General features: G+C 40.1%; 1 protein-coding gene across 2 annotated transcripts in view; it reads left to right on the top strand.

The window, feature by feature from the left end:
• Positions 1-12,186, top strand: part of ACSL5 (acyl-CoA synthetase long chain family member 5) — a 41,736-nt gene extending 29,550 nt beyond the window's left edge. For both annotated transcript variants that reach the window (XM_041742451.1, XM_041742447.1), the window contains exons 10-22: positions 53-126; positions 731-808; positions 1,918-2,052; positions 4,701-4,835; positions 5,355-5,450; positions 7,470-7,542; positions 7,817-7,905; positions 8,073-8,189; positions 9,216-9,359; positions 10,006-10,107; positions 10,616-10,687; positions 11,053-11,199; positions 11,909-12,186. In XM_041742451.1, coding sequence (XP_041598385.1) covers positions 53-126; positions 731-808; positions 1,918-2,052; positions 4,701-4,835; positions 5,355-5,450; positions 7,470-7,542; positions 7,817-7,905; positions 8,073-8,189; positions 9,216-9,359; positions 10,006-10,107; positions 10,616-10,687; positions 11,053-11,193 — 1,256 coding nt within the window. In that variant the 3' untranslated portion in view covers positions 11,194-11,199; positions 11,909-12,186. The remainder of the gene's footprint in view (positions 1-52; positions 127-730; positions 809-1,917; positions 2,053-4,700; positions 4,836-5,354; positions 5,451-7,469; positions 7,543-7,816; positions 7,906-8,072; positions 8,190-9,215; positions 9,360-10,005; positions 10,108-10,615; positions 10,688-11,052; positions 11,200-11,908) is intronic.
• The last annotated feature ends 226 nt before the right edge of the window (positions 12,187-12,412 follow it).

Below are 12,412 nucleotides of genomic sequence, written 5' to 3'. Positions count from 1 at the left end.
CTACCTATTAGTTATCTAAAGGATCTTTCTCTCCATGTCCTGTTTCCTACAGGTGACCCTAAAGGAGCCATGCTGACCCATCAAAATATTATTTCAAATGTTTCTTCTTTCCTCAAATGTATGGAGGTCAGTGGTCAATTGTCAAAGAGGTCTTCATTAAAATGTAAATCTGTCATAAGATTTTAATCCTGATGTAAGAGGAGTCAGAGACTAACACAAAACAAAACAAAAACAAAACTCATGATAAAGGCCTGAAGAAGGGACAAATAGTGGTGTATCTTTGTCCAGAGGACTGTGCATTTTCAAGCCTTGGCCTTTTAGAATCACTGCACATCTCTACACTCAGTGAAATTAAGGGGCACCTCTCAGAGTTATACAGTGCACCACCTGTACAACTGGGTGTGGCAGTCCTGGGAAGGAGCAGTTTTTTAAAATTAAAGAAAAAATTTTGAGATACAATTAACATAACACTATATTAATTTCAGATACACAACATAATGATTCCATATATATGTTGCAAAATGGTTCCCACAATAAATCTAACATCCATTATCACACATAGCTATAGTTTTTTTTCTTGTGATGAGAATGTTTAAGATCTGCTCACTTACTAACTTGCAGATATGCAATACAGTATTATTAACTATAGTTAATGGGAGTTACTTTTAAGTCTCCTTTGGAAGAGAAAGTTGGCATTAACACAATGTCTCCTCCTTGTTCTAATCTACAGTATACTTTCAAGCCCACCCCTGAAGATGTGACCATATCCTACCTGCCCTTGGCTCATATGTTTGAGAGGATTGTACAGGTGAGTGTCCTAGGTTCCCAGCACATATGTGAAAAGGTGGTCTTGACTTGCGAGTTCCATGTTTATTCCAAAGGCAGCTACACATTTCCAGTCCTTTCTCTAATGGGAAACCAGTAGGCAGGGAGCTGGCACAGCTGAGTCCAGCATTACTCCTAACTTGCCGCAAAGCCTTTCTCACCATGTCTGTGTATGTCCAGCAGGACAAATGCTTGCTCCTGCTTTCCCACGGCGTGCCTGGGAATGGTGAAGTCCTACCCAGGGGCTTACTATCCACTCTTAATTTGGAGCCAAGATAGGAAACACTGTTTTGTCTTTTAAATTTTACTTTGGTTAGGATTTTTTAAAAAAAGATCTCGAGTTAGAGAACGGGAAGTTAACCACGGAAGGACAGAGAAGGAGCATCTGATAAGTAGGATGTTCAGTGTCGTGAGGTAGAGCTGCTCAGGGTTGTGTGTGTGCCAGAGAGCCGCCTTTCTGTGAGTAGATTCCAGGCTTTCCAGGCAGCTCTGAAGCTGTTCTGAGAACTGAAAGTAGTGTTGGCTTTCCAAAAACATGTGTGGTTGTAAGAGTGGAAAATCCCCTCTCTGCTACCCATTTAAATACCACTTCAACCAGTTTATCTGTGGACGTGTGAAGTGCCAAAATCAACAATTCAGTTCAGTTGGGCTAAAGTATTGACATCTGATGAATAAAATATCAATTCTAATAAGCACATTTTTTTTTCACATTTTAACACCTCTGAAACTGAGATGGTCTTGCAATTGTAGGCATGCTGCAGTTTGACTGGCAGTGTTTTCCTTAGTGCTACGTAATGAACCCTCTCTTACAAAGGACAGCTCTCAGACTGTCCCTCCGAGCTGTAGGTGGAGTAGGCTGGGCCCTAAGTCTCACGGCTGGTCTTACCTGTCCTGCCACCCCAGCAGCAGTGAGTTTCCAACCTGTCTTGGGGTTAGGCTGCCAGAATTCTGGGCATCTAATGTTTGTGGGGGAGGTGCTATCCAGAGAGAAGTGCCCATGAATGTCAACCTCGTTCCTCAATTCTGTCCAAGACAGGCCCTAACTTTAGTGGACCTTTGGCTCTGAACCCTGTTCTCTGGTTTTGCTTTTAGGCTGTTATATATTCTTGTGGTGCCAGAGTTGGTTTCTTCCAAGGAGATATTCGGTTGCTACCTGAGGACCTGAAAACTCTAAAGCCCACACTTTTTCCTTCTGTGCCTCGACTACTCAACAGGATCTATGATAAGGTACCAACCTTGGTTCTGCTGGGCTGGCCCTGAGATTAAGCCTAACTAAGGCTCTGAGGGACTCCATCTTTCTAAGAAATTTTTTCTACTTCCACCCCCCACTCCCTACAAGCATCCACTTATGGCCACATTCACAAATGGCAACTGTGAAAAAACATCATAAATGAAACCCCTTTCATCTGGATATGATCACTTGGACCAGATCTGGAGAAAGAGCTCAATTAAGAGACTTAGGGAGCCCCTCAAAATTAAGCTGAGTCACTGAGGGGTTACTTTAATTTCATCATACCTACTGACTATTGAACTTCTTAATGAGGTACCAGGTCCCACGGTCAGCATTTCATATGTGTTCTGTCATTGAATCCTCATAAAAACATAGGAAATCACATCTACACTTATTATTGAGACTGAACCTCAGAGATTAAAAAACAAAACAAAACAACTTGACCAGAGTGACATTCAGTAAAGGGTTGGGCCAAAGTCATATTGTCACAAAGTAGTTAGATTGATCACTGCTCTGCTTTTCATTACAGTCTACAACATGGTGATTTTTCTAACTTAGTCACTTCTCTTGCATTCATTAGCTGAGATTCTTCCATAAAAACATGACAAATACTCTTTCCCTTTATTTATCAATCTTCAGAATAATGAATTGGTGCCCCAGTGATCTTCTCAAATGACTGAGATTTTTTCCTTTTAATATTATGAACTGTGATTTGCATAATTTTATGCTTAATCCATTTCAGTCATTCTTTGTGATCTCCAAATTGTCCCACCATGGAAGCTGGGAGCTCCATCAAGCTGTTCACGTGTCCTTTTGATATAACCCTGGTAGTTTCTGATAGCTTCCCTGCTTGTGACATAACATGTCCCAATATTATCTTGTATGTTTCTCACCCAAGTCTTGGATTGTCTAATCTTTCCAAGGAGCCCATGTAACTGGGATATGAACCCAGGCAAAATAGTAATAGAGCCCAGGCTCTTAAGCATGTGTTTGATCGTCTTATAATTCCATAGACCTAGGAGCCCTGAGGCCCCGAGGAAGTAACATGTGGCCACTCTTCACATGCTTTGGACTCCACCCATGAGTTCTAGCTCTCTCCTTCACACTTGTGAATCTTAAGATACTATGCTGGGACTTCAATGATGGGACAGACAGCATTCTAGAGCACGGATGACCCTGAGACATTGAAAGTGCTGTTTTTAACAGAACTGTTCACAATCCTAGTAGCTCTCAACATGCTATGGAATTATTTGGTGGTTGTTATGGTTTTTGTTCATGTTGTTAGACATTTTTACTTTTATTTTTTTAAAAAGATTTATTATTTGTGAGAGAGAGCATGAGCAGGAGGAACAGAGGAGAGGGAGAGAGAATTTCAAGCAGACTCCACACCAAGTATGGAGCCTAATTCAGGGCACGATCTCATGACCCGGAGATCATGACCTGAGCAGAAACCAAGAGTCAGATGCTTAACCAACTGGACCAGCAGGCTCCCCAGACATTTTTACTTCTGATAATTTTTTGTGATATGGTGATACTTAACATAGAGTTTACTTCTGCCACTTATTTTAAAAATGGAGGGCTTTATTAGTGTGAGGCTCCAAATTCCAGCTCTTGTCAGTGACTTATTAGGAGGAGCTGTCTTGTAAATAATTGAAGATAAATCTCTTAAGGTTGAAACACTTATCAGGAATGACAGGATTCTAGCAACATTTGAGTGTAAATCTTGAAGAAAGCTGGTGAGACATTGGTAAAATGATGGTATAGGCACGAGTAGATGCCTAGAGCTGACAGCACAGTTGGCATTAGGGGGTGAGAATGAACAGTTCCATCTAGCTATATACTCAGAAATGGAAGTATAAATATGGAATATGGCTAGCGAGTTCTCTCCCCATTTTGAACTGGAAAAGAACTTTGCTTTCCTTTAATCTGACTTCCAATAGGATGGAGTCCCAAAGACCAGAATATGGGGCTCAGGATTTAATTTTAGAAGTAAGGGGGGATTTCAAGTAGTACTTGAAGCTCTCCTTTGGCAGGTGCATGGTTGATTAGTCAGTGAGGCAAAAGTACAGGAGTCTGGTGAAATAATGTGAGCTGGTAAAAATGGTGTCAGAATAAGCCCAAAGGGAAGAAATAAGTGGGAAAGTCTGTTGGGTTTTGTATGGTATGGCTAAAGGAGCTTTAATTATGGAGAAAAGTGGTTTTTCTCTAAACTTAATGTATATAAGCATCAGGTATTGTGGGGGTCAGGGGAGGTGGTGCTTGTTTAAAAAAAAAAAAATCAAATCCCTAGGTCTTTGATCTATTAACTCAAAAGCCCAAAAGGTATTACCCATTGAGCTTTTTTTTTTTTTTTTAATCTAGTATTCTTAGGTGACTTTGGTAGGCAGATATTGACAACATTTTGAGGATATGCTTTTCTCAGTTGTCAAAGTTGTTTGCCAAGGACAAGAAATCTCCATACATATATACTCAGTACACTTATGTCTTAGTGTGGCCATAGTTTGGTGGAATCATCATTATTTAGCACCCAGTTCATGAATGAAAGTCACTTCTTTGTGAAGCAAGAAGTCACTCTTGCTCACTGATAAATGGCTTTGGTGAGTATCCAATAGGTTTCTAACTAAGAGGAGCTATCATCTTACAGGTACAAAATGAAGCCAAGACACCCTTGAAGAAGTTCTTATTGAACTTGGCTATTTCCTGTAAATTCAATGAAGTGAAAAAGGGTATCATCAGGCGTGACAGTATTTGGGACAAGCTCATCTTTGCAAAGATCCAGGTAGGCTGGTTGGGGCCTGGACAGAGCCAGGCAAATATCTGGGCTTCCTTATAGCTTATCATACTTTGCCTTTTCTCTGATGGCTGAATGTCTCTTTAATGGTGTTTACTTACTTTTTGAGATCTCTCTTGGACAATTTTGTCACTGAAGGAAATTGGTCAAAAAGTAAAATATAGATTTTACTCAAGTTCTAGCACATACTCTTATTCTCGTAGGTGGTCTGTTGAGAATATATGTAATGATGTGAAGGGCCTGAGAATATGCATTATCTGAGGAACTTTTTAAAAACTGCAGGTATAGTGCCAGCTACAGATGATGGCAACAATAGCAGCTAACATTTTGAGTGGTGTTTCTCAATGTTAGGCCCTATTCTAAGTGCTTTGTAAACTAACTAGTTTAATTCTTATTAAAAAACAAAACAAAACAAAACACTGGTTAGGCTGTTCTATCCATTTAGCAGTGGAGGAAATGGAAGCCAAGGGAAGAGATTTCAACAGTTCTTTTGTTTCTACTGCACAGGCCACCCTTGGAGGGAGAATAAACTTTGTGGTCACTGGAGCCGCCCCCATCTCTTCTCCAGTCCTGATGTTCCTCCGGGCAGCACTGGGATGTCCGGTAAGCCAAGTATCTTCTTTGAAGATAGCTTATTTCACTTGGGCACAAATCTCACTCTTTAAAAAATGAAGACACCCTTTAAAAAATGAAATCAAGAGAAAATAATCCTATAATCCTTCTTTATGCATCTGTGTATAGAAACCTTTATATCAACTGGCATCAGGTCTAAAATACTTGTTAAACCACATCCCATCAAGATTGGTCCTGGTCAAATCAAGATCTACATCATTTTAATGGTTTTGCAGTATATTATTGGATGTACCTAAGTAACTAGTCCCCTACTGATCAACACTTAAGTTGCTATTTTTTCTCTATTATAATCAGCGAAGTGATCAGGATATTTGTATATCCTTTACATTTATGCAATTATCAACTTGGGTATTGAAATCACTGCAAGTAGGCATTACTGGGCCAAAATGTAGGAATTTTCTTTTTAAGTTAATGTAGATTATCACACTTCCCTCCAGAAAGATCTTGTCTTTTTTATACATTGCTGCAAAAAATGCATGCAATCTTCTTTCCCCACATTCTTGCCAGTGTCAGGCTTTCTCAGTCATTTAAATCTTAACCAACCAGATACGTGAAAAATCTCACTGCAGTTTTGTTTCTTTTATTAACACCGACCATTTTTTCTATCACTTATTGGCACTTGTATTTCTTCCATGAATTACTCTATTACTTTCTTATAGAAAAATGGCTCGATGAGAATTTGGTTATTTTTCACATTGTTTCCAAGAGTTCATATAGTAATAATATTTTTAAATTTTTTTTCATATAGTAATAATATTAATCTTTGTCTTGTTAGAAATATTTTTCCTAATCTCATCTTTTTGCCTTGTATATTGCTATATTAAAAGTTTCAAACGTTTATTTCACCACACTGATTAATCTTTATTTGTGGTTTTTGAATTGCTTACCCAGGACGCCCTGACTCCAATATTCCATAAGGCTGCTGTCATTCATGTTTTCTGAGAATCTTATGGTTTTACTTTTTTCCAATGAAGTCTCTATTCCATATGAAATTGCGTACAGGTACTTGGGCATGGAAATTCTCGATTTTCTCCCTCAGATTGCTAACTAGTTCATCCATTTGACCAACATGCACAGCATGAAATAGATGACCTGTCCTCACAGAGTCCCCTTAGGTATATCCACCATCAAAAAAGATTCTGAACTGATGCCAAGGTCAGAGGTCCTCTACTCTTTCAAATTAGCACCCTCTTGGCCATTCTTCAGACTTTCATTTCTCTTAGCCCCTAAAGCCAGTGGATCAGTAGGTTCTGTTGCCACACCCTTCCCAGAAACACCACCTTCTCCATCTCTACAAAGTCTGCCTATCACAGCCCCTACCCCACTGCAGTAGTTGATGCGACCTGTTTGCCCCACCAGCTTGTCTCCAGTCAAGGTTATCGATACTCTATACCAGGGGCTGGCAAACCACAGCTCAGGCCAAATCTGGCCAGTTGCCTCTTTTTGGAAGTGACATTTTGGTGGAACATAGCCATACCCAATCATTTACATGATGTCTACAGCTGCTTTTGTGCTACATTGGCTAAGTGACTCAGAGCCCAGAGGCTCACAAAACTGAAAATATTTACTATCTGGTCCTGTAAAGAAAAAGCCTGCCAACTCCTGTTCTATATCACAGCTGAAGCTATTTTCCTTAAAAAGCAACAACAAAAAAAAACCAACCCCCCGCCCTCCAGAAAACAAACAAAAAACACTGCTCACTTCCTTAGTGCCTTCAGAAGTGCTCCATTTGCCCAGGCTCAACTTGAAATGCTACCTTTCCTGAAGGTACAGTAGAAATTTCTATACTTTGCTCCATCTCTGGAGCCTTTTGGTTTTCGACTGCATCCAAGTTGTAGAGATTTTACAGCTCAGGTGTGGGTCAGAGGAATTAGGACACCAAGTATTTTCTAACCCTGAGATCTTGCTTTCCTCATGTCTTGCCATTGGGCCTTGTTACCACACCTCATGCTTTCTCTTAAGTCTCAAACCCTTCTTTTGTTTCCCCAGGTGTTTGAAGCTTATGGTCAAACAGAATGCACTGCTGGCTGTACATTTACATCACCTGGGGACTGGACATCAGGTAGGTTCTCCACCTACTGGGCAGATGCAGCGGTTGGGAGAAGGGTTCTAACTGAACTGGGGTTTAGGTTAGATGACCTCACTGCTTTGGACAAGTGTGACAAATGCCAAACTCAAGTTTCAGTCCAGACGTTTCTATCTTGGCTATCCAGCATTGACATCAGGTAGCTTTTCAGTCTTTTTCTTTTAGAGTCAATCCATAAATATCTCACAAACGTGCCTGGAATTATCATTGTTTTGTGGTTCCTCAGCTGATTCAATGTGGTGTATTCTAGGGCATGTTGGAGTCCCCCTGGCTTGCAATCATGTGAAGCTAGAAGATGTACCTGACATGAACTACTTTTCAGTGAACAATGAAGGAGAGGTGGGTAGATTATACTCTGTAGTCATGCCCAGACAATCACGGTAGAGATGTTTATGTCACAAAGAGCACGTAGCTGTGATGTGAGCAGACTTGGGTTTGCCTTGAAGTGCCCCTGCTGGGAGGTGCAATCTTTGCCACTCTTAACCATCCTCTGCTTTCTTGTGCAGATCTGCATCAAGGGCAGCAATGTGTTCAAAGGATACCTGAAGGATCCTGAGAAAACCAAGGAAGCTCTGGATGAGGATGGCTGGCTTCACACAGGAGACATTGGTCGTTGGCTCCCGGTGGGTGCTTCTTCAAAATTTCTAGGAGCTTCTGCTGTTGGATTGAAAAGATTATAATATGCAAGATGGGCAGAGATGCAAGTAGATTAATTAGATGAGGCAGCTGGAAGGGTTGGGTCTGTATCCTATCTGTATCCTACATGGCTTGTGGCATCTTCATACTATAAGGAGGAGAATAATACAGCTGAAGAACTTAGGTGGGAGATCTGTGGTCTAGTCCCAGCTCTTTCATGGACCAAAAATGTAATTCTGAGTAAGTTTCCACACTAGAGTTAGAGAGGGCCAAGCCTTATTAGTCACTTCCAGATAATATCCGTTAGGCTGAATTGAAGGATGATTTCTGGTGTCAGCCTTCTTGATGGTTCCATGGTTGGTTCATCCTATTGTCCTACTTCAGAGGTGTGATCATGTGGCTTGTATTTGCCATTTGTCCCAGTTCTACAATTCAAATCACTAAGAACCTAAGCCCTTGGACCAATTAACTCAGAGAAATGAAGCCGCAAATGACCTCTGGTAGCTGGTCAGCCCTACCAAGCACAATTATTGACTTGCTTGGTTAGCATTAGGACAGTGAAGCTACCTTAGCCTGCTTCAGGATTTAAGAGGACTGATACATAAAAGGGAGTCAAGGAGAGGGGAGATCTAACTAATTCAAAGTCTTAGTAAAGATAACTCCTTCCCTATTCCTGAGAGTTCTGGAAATGGAATAATTGGAAATTAAGTAATTGGAAATTCAGAGCTGCCAAGTTTCTTCCCTGGATGAGGCAATCATTTCTACAACTTTAGAAGGTCCTGGGGATGCTTTCTGAGGCTCCATAATGACTCTCCAAAAGGACAAAACAGTATAGACAGGTTCTTGCTGGAAGCTGCTCCCTTTCTCTTTCCCCAAAGCCAACAAAGAGAAATGAAAGCGTGCTCAAAAGTCTCTAGAGGGATGAAGTTTACAGAAGGAAAATACCTGTGACTTTGCCACTGACCTCACCCATAGGGCTCAAAAACACTGATACTGTTATCTGTTTCCCATAGAATGGAACTCTGAAGATCATTGACCGTAAAAAGAACATTTTCAAGCTGGCCCAAGGAGAATACATTGCCCCAGAGAAGATAGAAAATATCTACATCAGGAGTAGACCAGTGTCACAAATTTTTGTGCACGGGGACAGCTTACGGGTAATATACTATATTAACGATAGCCATTTTCAGGGACAGGCCATGCTGGTTCCTGTAGCTACAAGAAACATGTATAGGTGGGTTGAGGATGAGATTTGAGCTTATAAAACCAAAGAAGTGAAGTCACACTCCAATCCTCAAGACAATACATAGGTTATAAAAAAAAAATTATGATGGAGTCTGTGAACAAGTCAATGGAATTGTTACAATGGTTCTTCTAAAGGGTAACAATTTAGTAACAAAGGTCCTCATGTCACACTTAGTTCCCAGTACAGTGGGAATTCCTCTGGCACAATAAACTATTTTGTACATATTGTGCTTACACTTAACTTTTGGGGAGTGTGTAGGGGTTGGAAAAAGAACAGAGATGCTTTAGGCTTAACGCTGAACATCATTTCCTATTGAATCATCAAATTTAGTAGAACATTTTTGTAAAAATATATTGAGTAGGAAAATGGAATCAGAATTCCATAAGGGTTTGAAACACATGGTGAGAAAAGAATGTATAAGGATATAAAAGACACTGTATTGAATTGAGGTCTTGTGAAGTACCTACCACAAAGATAGAATCCTGGTGTCTTCATCTGTTGTGGGACACCACAATCTCAGCTCTCACATGCCCTCATGCCTTGTTTCCTTTCTATAGTCCTCCTTAGTGGGAGTGGTGGTTCCTGACCCAGAAGTACTGCCCTCATTTGTAGCCAAACTTGGGGTTAAAGGCTCCCTCGAAGAACTGTGCAAAAACAATGTAAGTCTTGCCCAAGAAAGTTCTATGCACACCCATGGGGCCCATTGTGGGAGAGCAGAGGCCTCACCAACTTAAGCATGAATCATGCCTTCCTCTCTTGAAGAACAGACTTTTCTGGCACTTGGGATAGGTGGCTGCAGCTGAAATAGATTGACTGGTTTTATTTGACTGGAGGATAGAATGGGAAGTTAAAAAGAAACAACAAAAACAAAACCCTCTCTTCTTTTTATAGTATGTTCATTATGGGGGAAAAAATTGGAGAATAGAGATTCAAAAAATGTCATTCAGAGGAAAATATCCCTGTTAACATTTAGATTTGCCTTTCCTTCTCATTATTTTTTTTTTGGAGCTATATTAAGCATTAGACATGCTTGTACATACATATGCCTATATCTGGCTTTTACCCTGATGAGCTTTTGTAGGCATTTTGAATTGTTTCATGCTTAGCCTTTCATTTGGTCTTTTTTTTCAAACCAGCCATGCTTTAGGTTGTGTGTTGTATTTTTAGAATGTAAGGGAAGCCATTTTAGAAGACTTGCAGAAAGTTGGGAAAGACGGTGGTCTTAAGTCCTTTGAACAGGTATGTACTACTGATGTAATCCTGGTCTCTCAAGTCATACTAAAGTTTTAATGTTTGCATTTAAAATAGAGTTTCAATGTAATTCCCAAGGTATTGATTTGAGATTTTGTACCATTAACTCATTAAGTACAAATGGCAATGACCTTTTATACTTACTTGTACAATCCTCTTTTTGCCATTTATTATCCATTCTCACTTCTTTCCCAAATTATCAGTTTGGGGAAATGGGCATGCATTACTGTTGTCTATCCTCCCACTTCATCAATCCCACTTGTATCAACTTCTTTACATGGCATGCAGAGGGCTCTACAAAGAAGTCTGAATCACTAATAAACGTGTATGTATGTGTGCATCTTCTCTTCCAGGTCAAAAACATCTTTCTTCAACTAGAGCCATTTTCCATTGAAAATGGACTCTTGACACCAACACTGAAAGCAAAGCGGGGAGAGCTTTCCAAGTACTTTCGAACTCAAATCAACAGCCTGTATGAGAACATCCAGGAGTAGATCAAGGTACTTAGAGCTGGAGGGGGCTCAGAGGGAGCCTGCCTTGTAGGAACATGTATTAAAAATGAATTTTCTGTTCATTTTCTGTCGTTTCTCCTGTTTTTTATTTTACCTACTAAATTAATAAAAACCATAGTCTGGAGTCTTTTTAAAAAATATTGTGAGAGTTATATGTAAAAGCTTGGCCCTGAACTAAATAAATCTTGTCCTTCCCATCTTAAATGTTGCTGATATTTAGGTTTTTAGGTCTTCAACATGCCTTTCTTCAAGGTCCATTTGTTATTCTTTGCCCCTTCCTCATAACTTCTAACCTTTAAGTGACTCACTAACGAGCCCAGAGTGACTTCTTCCTTGCTGTTTTACAGTAAGCCTACCTTATTCACAGTCCCAACCCTTAAGCTTTCCAAGGGTTAAATTACGAGACCTTTAAGTTTTAAAAAGCTGATTATAATTCATGTTTTCTAACTATTCCTCAAAACCACTGAAATTTTTAATCAACTTTTAACCTATTACTAATATCAATCATATCTGTGAAACTAATTTCTGTGTACACGAACATGTCTACAGAAGGCAAGTTTGATTATACTGAACATTTCCTAAACTCACTAGTTTTTCTGACTTGGGAGAATTAAAAAGTGAGGTCTATAACATGTCCAAAAAGAATGTTCATTAAGTGTTTAATCTACAGCAGTATCTGTAAATCTTTTCCTTACAGTTTGCTGCTGAGCCGGAAGCTCTGGGGGAAGGAGTTTAAACTCACGTCAAGTGCACTTTTCCGTAAATGAAGCTAGCTAGAACTGTGGGAAAAATAATCTGAACTGGGAATAAAAGACCAATGGGCAAGCATGAAACGTCCACAACAGGATTGTCTTCTGGGAAGGAACTAACTGATCTCTTCTCTGCTGGACTCCAGTTCCCTCCATGCCTTACCCCCAGACAACAAACGTTGCTTCCACTTGTAAAGTCTTTAAAATAAACTACTGCAAATATGTACACTGTGGTGTGTGTGTCCTCACAGACTATGATAAGAATCAGAATCCGCCTTAGATGAAGACCACTTAGCAATCAAGTAATCCAGTGGCTCCCAGACTGGAGTCACTGGAGGGGTATACAGAGATCCGAGAAATGACTGGGTGCGTTCTGGCTGAAATGTAGCCTGGGCATAGGGATTGTTAAAAGGCCCCTAGGTGATTCTAGTACACAACTAAGATTGGTGGCT

Source organism: Vulpes lagopus, chromosome 2 (genome assembly GCF_018345385.1).
Source record: "Vulpes lagopus strain Blue_001 chromosome 2, ASM1834538v1, whole genome shotgun sequence".
Lineage (NCBI taxonomy): Eukaryota > Metazoa > Chordata > Mammalia > Carnivora > Canidae > Vulpes > Vulpes lagopus.
The sequence above is the reverse complement of the archived record's forward strand: the minus strand, read 5'-3'. Positions and strand labels throughout refer to the sequence as shown.